The sequence below is a fragment of the Schistocerca americana genome, chromosome 3, assembly GCF_021461395.2.
Source record: "Schistocerca americana isolate TAMUIC-IGC-003095 chromosome 3, iqSchAmer2.1, whole genome shotgun sequence".
Taxonomy (NCBI): domain Eukaryota; kingdom Metazoa; phylum Arthropoda; class Insecta; order Orthoptera; family Acrididae; genus Schistocerca; species Schistocerca americana.
In genome coordinates this window covers 917,991,881-918,007,644 of record NC_060121.1, presented here as the reverse complement: position 1 = coordinate 918,007,644, position 15,764 = coordinate 917,991,881, and the positions used below count along the sequence as shown (strand labels likewise).

At 36.8% G+C, this 15,764-nt stretch overlaps 1 protein-coding gene across 4 annotated transcripts; it reads left to right on the top strand.

The window, feature by feature from the left end:
- Window positions 1-7,806: 7,806 nt before the first annotated feature.
- LOC124606942 (gastrula zinc finger protein XlCGF8.2DB-like) lies at window positions 7,807-14,433 on the top strand. Of its 4 annotated transcripts, none has more exons than XM_047139062.1 (2): window positions 7,807-9,380; window positions 14,110-14,433. In XM_047139062.1, exons 1-2 carry the CDS (start codon window positions 9,087-9,089, stop codon window positions 14,113-14,115), a joined length of 300 nt encoding a protein of 99 aa, XP_046995018.1. In that variant the 5' UTR covers window positions 7,807-9,086; the 3' UTR covers window positions 14,116-14,433. The 4 variants fall into 4 exon arrangements, with proteins under 4 accessions (XP_046995018.1, XP_046995017.1, XP_046995020.1 ...); XM_047139061.1 differs by having other exon boundaries at window positions 7,812-9,391; XM_047139064.1 differs by lacking the exon at window positions 7,807-9,380 and adding an exon at window positions 10,042-10,096.
- Window positions 14,434-15,764: the final 1,331 nt, after the last annotated feature.

Here is a 15,764-nt window from a genome sequence, read left to right as displayed (position 1 = left end):
TTATTGTGACTACATCAGATTTGATTTTTAAAAATATAGTCTCAGTAAATACATTACATTCTAGCACTTACATTGTATCAATCTTGTGGCAGTCTTGTGGTGAAGGTCTTCTGGGATGGAGGAAGAAGTCAAGGATGTACATTTTATTTGAATAAAGTACAATGAAATCGCCTAACGTAGTGAAATATTGTTCTATTAGAATGCTAGTATTAGTTACAGACTCCATTTTGTACTGACATTAAGTCAGAGGTTACTGCATGATTTTCTAAAACTAACATCATATTCACATGCTTATAAGTCCTGAAAATACTGTCCCTGGAAGTTTTTCCCCCTAAAAATGACTCTCTAACTTATTAATGAATGGAAATATACAGAATTTGTACTTTCATTTCCAAATCACATATAGTAGGTAGATAGTATGTGCAATTTAATGTAGCTGCACTAAGCTTCCATTTAAGGCTGTGATTTATATAAAGAACAAAAAATTATAATTGTCTGGTTCTTGTATTTCATCGTTTTACTTATACGGCCACAGGTGTGCCCTGGTCAGGATAAACAAGATGTGACCATACTTTATGAGCCATTGAAATATAAGGCATGGGCTTTCATTAAGAAAAAGGAAGTTTTCTTTTTTCCTGTTTCAGAATACAAGTGAGCTTACTCAGGGTGGTTTGTGAAGCTGTTAGGCAGTCATGGCAGTCATAAGATGATGTTAATTTCAGTGTCGGAACACTCTGAGAAAAAAGGAGTAGGAAAGGTATCACATCATTTCTAGTTGAAAGCTGTGACCAAAGAGTGAGTCCAGCATGAAACCAATGCTCCAGTCAGTGGCCATCAGTCAGCATGTGATTTCTGTTCTACTGTGCCTGTTGGCTACCCACAGTGAGCTCCTAGTGGGCATATTTTCAGCAGATTTCATTAAACAGGAACAAATTGCCTTCACTGATGTGACAATCCTACTCTGAATGCAGGCCACAATCAGTTGTTCTTGAACATTGCAGGAGATTATTAAAATGAAAAATAAAATTTAAAAAAATTTAAATGTCAAGCTGCACAAAATATTACTTTTGCCGAGTTGTAGGAGAAGAACTGACTTGTGTTACTGTGTCTTATCAAATATTAATAATTCATTTGCCTGAACCATGTGCTCATGTCTTCAGATGTTGCATTAGCCTCCCTTGCAGTAAGAAAGTATGATCATACGTGGTATACATATGACGATTGATGATTTGTTGGTGGTAAAGACTAAGCATATTATCTTGGATGGAGAGCCACTGTCAGATATAGAAATAACTTCTGGAATGCCACAGGAATATGTGCCGTGTGGTATGTTGATGATGTGGCTGCCAATATTAATTGTAACTTCATACTTTCCTCAGTTGATTCAGGTATCTGTAATGAAGTTATATCTGAAAGTAGTTGCACAAATATTCAGTCAGATCTTGACAGGGTTTGAAAGTATTCCAAAGATTGGCAGCTTGTTTCAAATGTATGGAAATGTAAAATTATCCACTTCACAAAACACAGAAATGTTGTATTTTATGATTACAGTGTCCTGCAAAAGCCTACTTTTGGAGTGCAAGAAACAATATTAAATGAAAAATCTAGAAGTATATTACAGCCCCATATATATTGCTTCCAAAGGGACTGCAAATACAAGATTAGATAATTACACTGCACATTTAAACAGTCATCCCTCCTGTGCTCTGTATGTGAATGGAAAGAGAGCAGAAACCCTAATATGTAGTATAATGTGAAGAATCTTCTGCCAAGTACTCAATAGTAGTTTGCAGAATATGTTTACAGAGATGTTCCAACAGTTCACACTTCAACTTGCTCAGCTTTCAATTAACAGATAACCTGAGTGGGCAGACGCACATTGTTCTGATACAGTATCCCTCCCTTTCTCTTGCAATCTATACAATTTCTCACATATTTTCTATCCCAGTTCCGTTAGAAAACTTGGATATGTTTACTGGTTATTGTTGTACCCCATAAGATAATGAATCTCTTTTGCACCCATAAAAATACAGGTGCAGTCAACTTCAGTTTTTTGGTACACAGAACCTGCTTGCACCTATTACTTTGATTGCTGAAACTTCCTGGCAGATTAAAACTGTGTGCCCGACTGAGACTCGAACTCGGGACCTTTGCCTTTCGCGGGCAAGTGCTCTACCATCTGAGCTACCGAAGCACGACTCATGCCCGGTACTCACAGCTTTACTTCTGCCAGTATCTCATCTCCTACCTTCCAAACTTTGCAGAAGCTCTCCTGCGAACCTTGCAGAACTAGCACTCCTGAAAGAAAGGATACTGCGGAGACATGGCTTAGCCACAGCCTGGGGGATGTTTCCAGAATGATACTGGCAGAAGTAAAGCTGTGAGTACAAGGGCGTGAGTCGTGCTTCGGTAAGTCAGATGGTAGAGCACTTGCCCGCGAAAGGCAAAGGTCCCGAGTTCGAGTCTCGCTCGGGCACACAGTTTTAATCTGCCAGGAAGTTTCATATCAGCGCACACTCCACTGCAGAGTGAAAATCTCTTTCTGGAAACATCCCCCAGGCTGTGGCTAAGCCATGTCTCCGCAGTATCCTTTCTTTCAGGAGTGCTAGTTTTGCAGGGTTCGCAGGAGAGCTTCTGTAAAGTTTGGAAGGTAGGAGATGAGATACTGGCAGAAGTAAAGCTGTGAGTACCGGGCGTGAGTTGTGCTTCAGTAGCTCAGATGGTAGAGCACTTGCCCGCAAAAGGCAAAGGTCCCGAGTTCGAGTCTCGGTGGGCACACAGTTTTAATCTGCCAGGAAGTTTCATATCAGCGCACACTCCGCTGCAGAGTGAAAATCTCATTCTGGGGACTTTGATTGCTGTTTTATTGATGGTATAAAGTTATAGAACATATCCCATCTGAAGAGACAAATCAGCTCACAAAATGAGTCTGATACTTTTTAATATAGAACTGTCACCAGCCTTCAGTTTAATATTGATTCCAAACCATGATGCAACTTGGCGTTTTTATGTTAACAAGTATGGCCAGAAGAAGTGACATGACAACCAAACGTCTCAGGAGTGATGGGAGATTGAACCAAAGACCTTTGGATCTGTAGTCTGGCACATAACCATATCCCCCCCCCTCCCCCCCCCCCTCCCCCCCCCCCTCCCCCGACCCTTTTTTTTTTTTTTTTCCTGCACTTCTGTGCAGATGTCACATGACATCTCTTAAGTTCCTGTGCTGAAAATTTTACTCCAGTTTTTGTTATAGAGGGTGGCTGGACATGCTGAGCTACTCTGCCAGCTAATCAATGAGACACACCTCACATACTTAAAAGCAGTCCGAAAGTATCACAAAAAATTAATATTTGCATTTGGTTAATGTTTAACCAATTTAGTATTGGAGGGCAGCGTGGAGGGTAAAAATCATAGAGGGAGACCAAGAGATGAATACGCTAAGCAGATTCAGAAGGATGTAGGTTGCAGTAGGTACTGGGAGATGAAGAAGCTTGCACAGGATAGAGTAGCATGGAGAGCTGCATCAAACCAGTCTCAGGACTGAAGACCACAACAACATAAATTTTAACAATACTGCACCCCCCAAAGCTTCTCCGTAGTAAATTATTCATGCAAAATGTCAGTGTACACTTTCTTATTATCTGCTTATGTTGTGAAGCATTATACCTATTTAATCAATCATCATTCAGCGTTATGTAACCCAACATGACACAAGTAGTAAAAAATCCTAGACAGATAGAACTAGCTAACATGTGTACAGTGCACCTGCCTTGTTGACTATATTAGTATCTTGTATCTTGTATGCCCACTTAAGATGGTTACAGTCAGACAAGTAAAATGACTATCATTCACCATGTCTGCTTCATCAACTTCTTAATACCTCTTATCAGTATCAAGTAGCTATCATACTGTCATGATTGCTGCCCAAGATCTTAGTCATCTAGTATCCTAGTTGTACTCATCCATAAAACAAAAACATTTTCAAACTTCATCTCTGTTGATGACGTCCATCTTTGGAACAAGCTACCCTGCACCCCCTGCACAATTGATTATCTGTCTGTCAGCTCCATAATGTATATCCATTTCTCCATGTCAGAGGCTCACTTCTTCTTTCCCCTACAAATTTCTCTCTTTTCATTACTGAGTCAGTTGCAGCATCTTTATCTTCCCATTCCCTTCCCCATATTCTCTTATACTGCATTACTCTTTCCTTTCCTCTCCCATCCATTGCTGCCACAGTTTAATTTAGGTGCCTGCAGTTTATTTATTCTCTTTTCCTCTGACAAATACAAACTGGTGGTGATCGTGTGTGTATATTTCCATGGTGTTACAGTTTTCACTATTTGTAAGTGCTGGATTCCATGTAGGTCTTCTTATGGTAGTTATAAGTAAGGAAAGGCGTTGTGGCCTAGATATTGATATAATAAATGAATATTGTGATTTTTTGTATATTTTTATCTGTGGCTGTAGTTTGTTTAACTCCATTATATGAAACATTTCCAAGAGAAAAAAAAAGAGACATTCAAATTCGGTCACTCATTCTGTAACTTGAAAATGAAGAAGGAGAATATAAACCTTCACCTACTTTGGATTGAAGTCAATATGGTTGAGTATCATTCAGATGTTAAGCAATAACAAAATAAACAATACCAAATATATAGGTATAATGCCAGGAAATAGATAAAAAAAAAATTCTTCAAATTATAGGTGATATAGTTTAAGACATGAAAGGAACAACCAGAGCAGTGACAGACATACAGAAGGGGTAGGTTCCAAAACACTAATAATTATACCTTCTATGATAGGGAAAGGGACACAATGAATTGGAAATGGTAAAGGAGAGATTCAGACAAAAAAGAAGAAGAAGTCATTGAGAAGAAGTCATTGAGATTTGAGTACTGTTGCTTCCGGTTTAGTAACAGCAACCCTTATCTTTGCTGATCAAGAGTTTAGAGTTCAGCATAGTCAAAGCCACTAACTCATGCTTTCATACTTTTATACAATTCATGGTGGAAGCCAGTTCAAATCCCAGTGCTGAAAAAATGTTCACAAGTGGTATTTGGAGATGATGTAGCATGAAGATCTTAACCATCAGAGTTTGCACCCGCGTCCTGTAGTAAATTTTTAACTCCTTAACAGTGTCTCAATTAATCTGGATATGTGGCATTGTTGATAGTTATCCTGCCATTGGACTGAGATATTAAACATGAAGCCCCCTGCCCTGTGGTATTATTCAGGAGTAGTGTGTCATGTGCTGGCATTAAGTTTCACCATCCTACACCTCTTTCGTCATCAAAACTGTACAAACATGACACTACTGACTACACTCTGCACACACTCATCACAGAAGGCACTTACCATGTATCACTAGTAGTTCTGAAACAAAAGAAAATTATAAAGAAATGGTTGTACAAAGGAAATATCTCCATTGTAGGTAGCTGAACCTGGGAGAATATTCCCACCAGTAATGTCATATGACCTTTACATTTTTAACAACTTAGAATGAGTTTCTTTCATTTTAATATGAAAATCATTAATATTCATTTCCTCATACATATAATATGAAATAAGTCATATCCAAACATTCTGGCTTCATAGAAAATACACAGAGTTTAAGTTCAAAGAGTCTACTACTAATAGCCTGTATCACATACCAAGTATGTTAACTGTTTCCTTGGGATGACTAGTTGACAGAAACCAAAAGTTCTTATATGATCTTTTAGCATTGTAGGAGAAGTTTGATTGCTACTTACCGTAAAGAAGACACTTTAAGTTGCAGACAGGCACAATCAAAAGACGCTTAGCAAATCTTTCAGCCGCAGCCTTCATCAATAAAAGAGACACACACACACACCATTCATACACACAAGCAAGCCCGAGATGCTGGAGTTGGCAGTCATGTGTGCATGAGGTGTGCTTGCTTGTGTGTATAAATAGTGTGTGTCTTTCTTATACTGACAAAGGCTGTGGCCAGAATTTTTATGTCATTTACTTGTGCCTGTCTGCAACTTAATATGTCTTCTTTACAGTAAGTAGCAATCTGTCTTTTCCTACATTGTTGGTATTTCTACCTGGAGTTTCCATTCTTTTATATATAGTTTTAAATTTTTAAAATTTTTATTTGAACATTTTACTCCAGTCCCAATGCAGAACAAGGTAAGAAGTAGCCTTTGTACAAAACTGGACTCTTAAATCATACAGATATATAAACTTAATTTTGGTTGAAACACTCTCACTGATACTGCCTTCAAGAATGCATTTCTTCAAGAAAGAATGTATTAACATGTATTTGACATGAATTCTTTGTATACATTCCCATTATTATTAATTTTTAAATTCATTTTGATTGTTTCATTTCCAAAATCGTTACATTTTTCTTTCAGGCTGGGACACTGTGCTGCCACATAAACATGAAAGGTCATACCAACAGTTTTATGGCCAACGTCATCGGATGCAGGGGATACATAGGAGAGGATCTTTCACGTGTAACCGTTGCTGCAATACGTACACGCGTCAAGATAATCTGCGGCGCCATCAGCGCTTTGAATGTGGAGTGGAACCCCAGTTTGAGTGCACTGTATGCCACAAGAAAGCACGGCACAAGCACAATCTTATTATGCATATGAGGAAACATTTTCAATGATATCTTAGTATAAAAGAAAAGCAGAATATGATTGACGGAGAAACTTTTGTTGAGACATTTGTAAACTGGCTAAATAAAGAAGTTTTATTGTCTTATATTCTCTTGAACATTAGCAGACCATTTCAAAACTAATTCATCTTTTTCTGTTCTTTTATTGTTCCATCTGATATGTATATTATGTAGCTGCTGCATAAAAAAGTATAGAATTTAGGTGAGAAAGCAGATCTCAAAAATATTATATAGGAGTAGTAGCTACATCTGTGCTGCAAATAAATGACCTCATCATTTGAGATTCATTTTGTGTGTGTGTGATCCAAATCAGACATTAATCTTTAAATGTGAAAAACCTACATCAGAGACTGATAATTATAAAAATAACTCTGATTTAAAGAAACTAATTTTTACCTAGAAAAATTATCAAACAAGTCAATATTAAACCAAAACATGTAAATAAAAGTTGTTTTTTGCTAGAAGTAGGCCTACTGTGTATTTACATTGCATGAATATGATGCAAGATACAAAAAAATTAAAACAAAATTTAAAAGCCACTTTATTTTGTGCAGTATTTTAAAGAATGGTGTTGTTCTCCTATAACAGTCACACCATGTTTCTAGAATTTGTAATAAATTTATAAATTTGTTACTAACTTTTGCATTCATTTTAACAGTTGCTGTAATGGTGTTTTCATTAGTGCAAGAATGGAAACAGATTATTTAGGCCTTGTTACTAACTGAAGTGAAAACTGGTATACAATATGGCAGGCAGCATATAACGAATATTGTTCACTCTTCAACTTCACTCTTTTGAGTCTTGCAGACAGATTCAGACTGTGCTTCAGACTAGAACTCAAAACCCTGAATAAAGTAGTGAAGATAAAGTTTGTACTCATTACAGTTGGAGTCCTTAACAGCCTGAGGTCTGAGTGACTTCCTCCCTTTTCCCAACCTTCTTCAGCATATCACTTTTTTCTTCCTGAGGAAGGAGCTAACAGTTATAAAAGCTAGATATTTCCCCTCCCTCTACCACCTCAACCACCACCACCACCACCACCACCACCACCACCCCCCCTTGCTTTTAAATGTGTCTGTTGGTAGTACTTGGAATTTTGCCTCCTGAAGGTAAGTGCACCATTTTGCACACGTGTAATATTGCACAGTTTTCTCGAGAGAATTTTCCATTTGGTGCTAATAACTGAAGTGGTGAGTCCTTAGTTTTTGTCAAATGAGACATACGGTATATTCATATGAAATGCAGCACACTTTTTGAACGAATGTGATTTGAAATGATGTAACTTGTGTTATACAAAGGACCACAAAAGGCTATACATAAGTGGAATACATAAAGCTAATGATTCCTGATTTGTTAATAGAATGTGCAGGATTAGTTTCAGACTATTTTTTTCTTTCATGTTGGTGTTTAACTATACTTACTTTGCACCATGAAGGCTATTGTCAGGGAGCCTATAGAACATGAAGGTGGGGAGCTGTTGAGTTCAGAATGAGCAATAACTGCTTTAATCAGAACTATGACATTACTCTTGGTGCTACAAAGAAGTATGTAGTCCAAGAACTGAGAGGACACAGAGTAAACATCAGCTTTCTTCCTCTTCATTGGCCCCAGTGATGCTATTAGTGACACTCCGTTGCAGAGTTTGATTTAGTCTGTGGTACCATATGTAAATGTATGTCTTGTCTGTTGCATGATGTCACAAGTATGTAATTTGACTGACTGATATATATTATATATGAGAATTTAGTTGTCACTCGTACCTGATGAAGCAAGTAAACCAAGAAATATTTTGCTCACATTTCAAAGGGGATTATGTAAATGAATAAAACTATTAACTCATGAAATGGTGAGTTATATGGTATTAAGGGTGATGCAGAAAATCTTTGAGTGTATAAGCCACAATGTTCTGTAACTCTTAGACATTGCTGGCAGAGTACATTGTGTGACCAGTAGTTTGCTAAGTAATGCAGTTTGTTTAAGATATTTATAATACAATACGTTAATACAAAGGCTGAATAGGAAAAAAAAATATCAATGCATTATGATCCAGTTTTGTTCTTTGTAAGCATCAAATTCTCCTCTGCATTGAAACATTTTGATTTATGATTCCTTCTGCCATGTTGTCTTTGGTTCCTCCAGTTACCAGTGGATTAATAATGCAGTTAGAACATTCAAAATGAATATGACTTCTACATTCTTTATTTATCTTTTGGTATTCAGCAAATATCACAGTGAAGATGTGTGCATTTTCATTGTTTATATTTATCTGTGAGCACTGAACTGATATGGTAAAGAAACTCATTTCGTAATTTGTGCATGATGACTTATGATATGATAATGTAAAAACAACCAGAAAGAAGTTGACACAATGTGTAAAGCCTTTTAAAAGCCCACCGCCCTAAAAATAGTTATATTCATCTGAGTGTCATACTACATGTACACTAGTAATGCTGTTTCCTTTGCAGGTGTGAGTCCACAGCTGCTTGATGGAGATTCTGTACTGTTTAGGGGAATTTCCCAGTGGTCCCCAGTTGTGAAAGCCAGAAGCTTTGCTTGTGCCCGCTGTCACAATGCTTATACTCGCCGAGACAACCTGATGCGTCACATCCGATTTGAATGCGGTGTAGAACCACAGTTTGAATGTCCCATATGCTACAAAAAAATGAAGCACAAATTTTCAATGATTAAACACATGAAAAACCATAACAGGATTAGAAATTTACAGCAAGTAAATTTTTTGTAAGAGATGACCTTGTTTTCTCCTAACATATTATTGAACTGTATATTTTGTCAGCTATTTACCAATAAAGTGACATTTAAAATGTTTGTAGTTTTTTGTATTTAAATAACAAAAACATCTGTGATCATAGTAGTGAATTAGTCAATACTCATAACAGCTGTTGACTGTAGTAATTTCATCTTGAGAGTTTTTCAAATGTGATAATTTTCGTTGGGATGGCAGGAATTAAAATCAAAGTTGTTTTTATTTTGTATTATACCCACTTGTGATGAATGATGAACTGAATTAAATTTATTTTGTCCATCACTCTTGTCAAATCTTTATTAAACCAGAAACTGATTAGAGCTGAACGCATCTTTGAAACTTTGTTCTCAGGGTTTTGCCTTTCTTTGATCATAATGGCTGTTCACATGTCATTGTAATATTGTCTGAAACTGGTGTTGCTTCATTCAAACTTGAATATACTGGCAAAGGCATTTAACATGCTTCTTACTTTTTGATATGTTTCAGTTCCTTCACTGGCAACATTAAAATACTTTTCATTGTAACTGTAACTCAGTAGTAACATTATCTTTTTTTTATTTTCTTCCAGTATCCATCACAGTTTTTAATGCACCTGTGTCAGCTATTGGAAGAAAATTTAGAAAAAATTAATACTAAGTTGCTGGTTCTCTCCTCCATCAGTATGTTGGAACTTCACAAAAGTAACATTATTGTCATTATGTTTATCTCTCTTGATACTGTAATATTATTTTATCAAATTTAATAGATTTTTAAAAAGAGAACATCATATCAAACTGTACTATATTTTGTAATTAATTCTGTAGTATATCGTTCATGGATGTAACTGTAGGGTTATCCTCTTTGCCACCGTGAATGCCAGAACTGGTTTCTGGTAGCCACAAAAAGGTGTGCGTGTGTGGGTCTGTGTGTGTAGGGTAGGGGCAACTTTGTCCAGCTTAAGGTTGATGGTTTGGAATCTTCTACACAGGCCGAAGAGCTAGCGAATTTCCTATAATGACTGGTGTTTTCCAGCATCTGTTCGAAATAACCTTCTGAGACACTTTCCCATGAAGCAACACTTGTGAGAGAAATATGATTAGTATGAAATATCAAGTGAAATTTTGTGCTTTTGCTCCTGAGTGTGTTTGGTGAAAGACCTGGATGTAAAACAATTTTGTGGAGCTGCTTGGAGCTCACAAAACAAAGGATTCAGCTGGCAGTGGGAGGTAATTCCTCTATCCTGTGGGGAGCATTTGTAATGTAAAGTGGCTAACATTTCAGAAGTTGGGAGTTAGGAAATCTTTCAAATCAGTAAGGCTATTTTCCAAATACAGAAAGCATACAAGAATTCAAAAGTGCTTTCCCTTCCTTGGGATCATGCTTAGTCATTTTCCAGTTCTCTAGGTGAGAGTTCCAGTATAGTGAGCATGCACTGCATGATAGGAAGACACATCGTACCAGAGTGTAGAGCAGTTAGGTAACTGGACGGTGGGGGTTTATGAATGAGACAGACTTAGTAACACGTAATTGAAGCCAAAAAACTACATTTGTTTGTGTCGGAATATGAAGTATGGTGTATTTGTGTGATTTTCGACCTGTTGATTGTAATTGTTACCCTTTTTTTGTGGAATTTATTACCAGAAGTTCCTTGGAGGTTGTGGTGCATGTACTGTTAGTGATGTACACAATCCAGTCCAGTGGTTGGATCTCGGAATATTCCTGAAAGTAGTTAGCTACTCGGTTTTAATTATCAAGTTTGTAGTAATGATAAATTTAACCCTGTCTTGCAGGTTGGATCAAGGCTGTTGACCCTCGGTTAAACTGATTTTATAGGTGTAGCATGGTAGAAAACTGATTTGCATCCACTGATAAATGTTTCCAATTAAACTTCTGAGAAACTGGTCATGTAAATTGCTTCCACATCCCTCTCAACACAATTAATGGATGGATTCTGGCTGTGGCTGTGAGTGTCTCTTTGTGCAACAATGTGACTATTTCAAAAAGAAATGGAATATTTCGTTTTATTTTCATCAATGTGAACTAATCACACTTTCTTGTGTAAGTTGACATGAGTAGTGTCCACTTCATCTGGTGGCAGAAGTTATTATTTCATAAAATGTGTAGGTGAGACCTTATGATACAAAACAACATAAGAACATTGCATTTATGGCTTATACAATGGCAGAAATGATCAAGAACATGTTAGTTATGCAAGACAAATGTTTCAGATGTGCATGCTGTCGATTATGATATTGCATGCCAGATGGAATGGTAGATGTTGCTGGTAGAATGAATAACAAGAGAGGTGATTGGCTTATAATTATAGTTCACATATGCAAAAAATTCAGGAGTAGAGGAAACAATTTCCCGAACAGCAGAAGCATTGGTTGGCAACAGGCACACACAAAAACTTTGCTAGCTTTCAGAAGAAATTCTTTGATGAGCTAGAGAGCACACTCACATGCACATCTGTGCGCGCACGTGCCGTCCCCCCCCCCCCCCCCCCTCCCTCCCATAGACACACACGTGTGCACTAACATTGTGCTGGCTGGACATATTTGCAGTCCATATACAATATTCAAAATGTGCTCATAAACAACTGATGGTACGCATATGGGAAATATGGCTTCAGTATATCATAGTGAGAAGTTGGTTCTGAATGCTATGGTTGCTCACTCCTTGTTGTTTTCCAGGCTTAAGCAGTTTTCTGTACTATTGTCCAAATATCTGCTGTAGCAATCTGTAATAGTTTATGGCAAACCCAACCATCAACATTTTGTTGCCGACAACATTGATAATTGATTTTAATGGTGCGACGTACCCCAAATCACGTCTACTCATGGTACAAGCACGGTATGGTGCCATGAGAAAGCCCTGCCCATGCATGTCATTAAAGACAGAGTGTGCCATCTGTAAGACACTGTTGATTTCTCTTGAATCAAATATAATGGCATCACATGTTTTGCCCATCATTGTGTTCAGCCATCACGCAAATGGCCTTGACAAGTCTAGTGACATACCAATCATATGACATACTCAACCATTTCCTTTGCCATTGCTATAACACAGCAGCTGTACCTACCACAACACTTCACAAGTGTATAGTGTTCAAAGTAGAATGCAAACTAATTAATTTAATATGAAGACATCAAACTATCAATAACAAGATATTATATTTCCATTATATTGTAAATGTTTTCATTTATTATCATTTCTGAGACATTTCAATAACTGCCCTGAATTTATTTTCTTTGAGGTACCTGCGTATTGATATTTGGGTTAAGACATTCAAACAAATTTTACTTCTGCAGCTTCAGACCTAATGTTACAAAATGTCCCTTGTTTATCATTCAGTCTTCAGAAAATGTTGGAATGAAACTGTACGTTTCTTCAGTGTTTATATCTTTCGTAGGAATTAAATGACAAACTATATCCTATTTTGAGTGCATGATATTTCTGTGCTATATCAGTGCTGAAAAAAAAATTAAAAAATGTTGTTGGAATATACAGGGTGTTTATAAATGAATATCGAGATTAGTGCTTTATAATATTTATTGTATTAAACTTAAAGTTATAAATGATATGTCAAATGGAACAGCAACTCAAACAGTTTTACCGAGAACCTTATAAATGTTCAACATGAGCACCATTTGTCACACAGCACACATCAAGTCTATAGCCGAGTTATTCCCAAATGTTGATAAGCGTGTCTTCAGTGATTGTAACAACAGCTGCTTCAATCCAGTTTCTTAATTCAGGGAGGTCTGCTGGTAGCAGAGGCACATACACACGATCCTTGATAAAGCCCCAAAGGACAAAATTGCATGACGTTATGTTGGGTGAATGTGGAGGCCATGCAAAGCAAGCCCTGTCATTGGACCTTTGCGGCCTATCCAGTGCTTGTGGGTACAGTGACTTGATGTGTGCAATATGACAAATGGTGCTCACATTGAACATTTATAAGGTTTGATAATTAATCGAAACCCTCAGCTGCCATGAGGTGGTGTTGATATACCTCAATGGGGACAGCTGAAAATGTGTGCCCCCAACTGGGACTCTAAACTGGGCAAATATCCTTTAGGAACATTACAAATGTAGGTTGTGGACAGTTGGGAATGTGGGTCTCATGGGAAGTGTGCAAGGGATAAGTCCCTGCAGTCACACTATCCTCTGTGCCCTTGGTGGCTCCGATGGATAGAGCGTCTGCCATGTAAGCAGGAGATCCCAGTTTCAAGTCCCGGTTGGGGCACACATTTTCAGCTGTCCCTGTTGAGGTATATCAACAACACCTCTTGGCAGCTGAGGGTTTTGATTAATTATCATTTCTTTCTAGAGAAGCTGTATGGTCATCATTGGTATTTGTTCTTTCGGAACAGTTACTATCTTGATATTTATAAGGTTCTTGGTAAAACTGTTTGAGTTGCTCTTTCATTTGACATGTCATTTATAACTGTAAGTTTAATGTAATAAATATTATAAAGCATTAAAACCTCGATATTCATTTATAAACACCCTGTATAATACCTTGCATTAACTTATGTTCCGTACTTGTATATATCAACCCTGAAACGAGTAAAAATGTCATCTTGATATATAAAACATTTAATAGCGTAACAAATACAGGGCATTTATTTATATTTTGTAATTTTATGTGTGGCTGTACCAGTGATAGCTGTCAGTAACATATTTGCCCTTAATGATGTTTCTTTTGCAGGTGTGAATCCACAGTTGTTGGAAGGAGACTCTGTATTGTTTCAAGGAATTTCTCAATGGTATCCAGATGTAAAAGCCAGAAGTTTTACTTGTGCTCGTTGTCACAATGCCTATACCCGCCGACACAACCTGATGCGTCACATTCGATTTGAATGTGGTGTAGAACCACAATTTGAGTGTCCTGTATGCCACATAAAAATGAAACACAAATTTTCTTTGATTAAACACATGAAAAAGCATAACAGGATTGACAATTTACAGCAAGTAAATTTTTTGTGAGAGATGAACCAGTTTTTTTTTGTAATATATTATGCTATTGTATATTTTACTGGCTATTTACCAATAAACTGTAATTAAAACTGATACAGTTATTTAATTTAAATAACAAAACCACCTCTGGTTCTAGTGGCGTTTACTTATCTCAACTAACACAAAACTCATGAGAGCTGTTAGCTGTAATGATGGTGTATTGAGGAAGGTTTGCAAATGTGATGATTCTGTTTGGAATGAAAGAAATTAAAATAATTTTGAAATCTATTTTTTTTTTTTTTTTCATATGATATTTATTTCTAACTCAAATTGAAATGAACTGAGTATATTTTGTCTGTCACTTTTCTGAGGTTTTAAAAAACTATCACCTACCACAAGGATCATTATTATACAAATATGATGAATGCAGCTTTTAAGCTGCTTTGCTGCCAACATTACAACCCTCTTTATTGTAGTTATAATTAATTTTTGGTAAATACTAATTCTCTTAACTTCTATCAAAGACACAAGCTATCCCACAAAAGCCTAATTAGTAAGTTTCAGGAACCAACTTTATGGGTGAATCTTAGAATATAGTACATATCATTCCTGTAGGAATTGAAAAGACAAGATCAAACTAATAACAACACACACAAAGGCATTTATGCAGTAATTCTTCCTGCACTCAGTATGTGAATGGGACAGGTAAAAGTTCTGATAACTGGTACAATGGAAAGTACCCTCTGCCATGCATGTGGCAGTGGTTTGCTGAGTATGGACGTAAATGTATATTAAGTTTTTCTTTATTAATTCTCTTCCTATTATGTTGTTTTATATAGAACATCTATTTTGAGATAATATCATGAAAATGTATTCTAAATTTGTTGATACATTAATTTGTTTTGGTGCATCTACAAGAAATAATAGCGCTTTCTCAAGTAAGTTTGCACTAATAAAGCCCACTTCATCTCTTGCTGAATCAACATTCTACATAAAATGCGTACCAGATCATTTGGTTAAGATTTTAATCTGCAAAGCAAGCTAGTAATATTGCAGATATCGTGTATACACTGCCGGCCGTTAAAGGGGAACACCATGAAAACAACATGCAATAAGTTTGAAATTTGTTTGAAGTGTACTACTTATTTGGCTGTGCAAATGATTAACATTTCAGGACACAACTTCGCTGGGAACACCACCATCTACATTTTATGTGTAAGGAAGGATTAAACAGCAGGTTTGTCATTCAGAATTTGTGTTGTATTGTTGTTTGTTTGTAAGAAGATTGTGTTATGCCTTGTGGAAGAAGGAAAAATGCCTGCCAGTGTATCGTGGAATTCTGCAGCTGTAGGATCGTGACTTATTAACAGTGTGCTTTGTCATTCCCCAATGTTGCTGCTTGCTTTG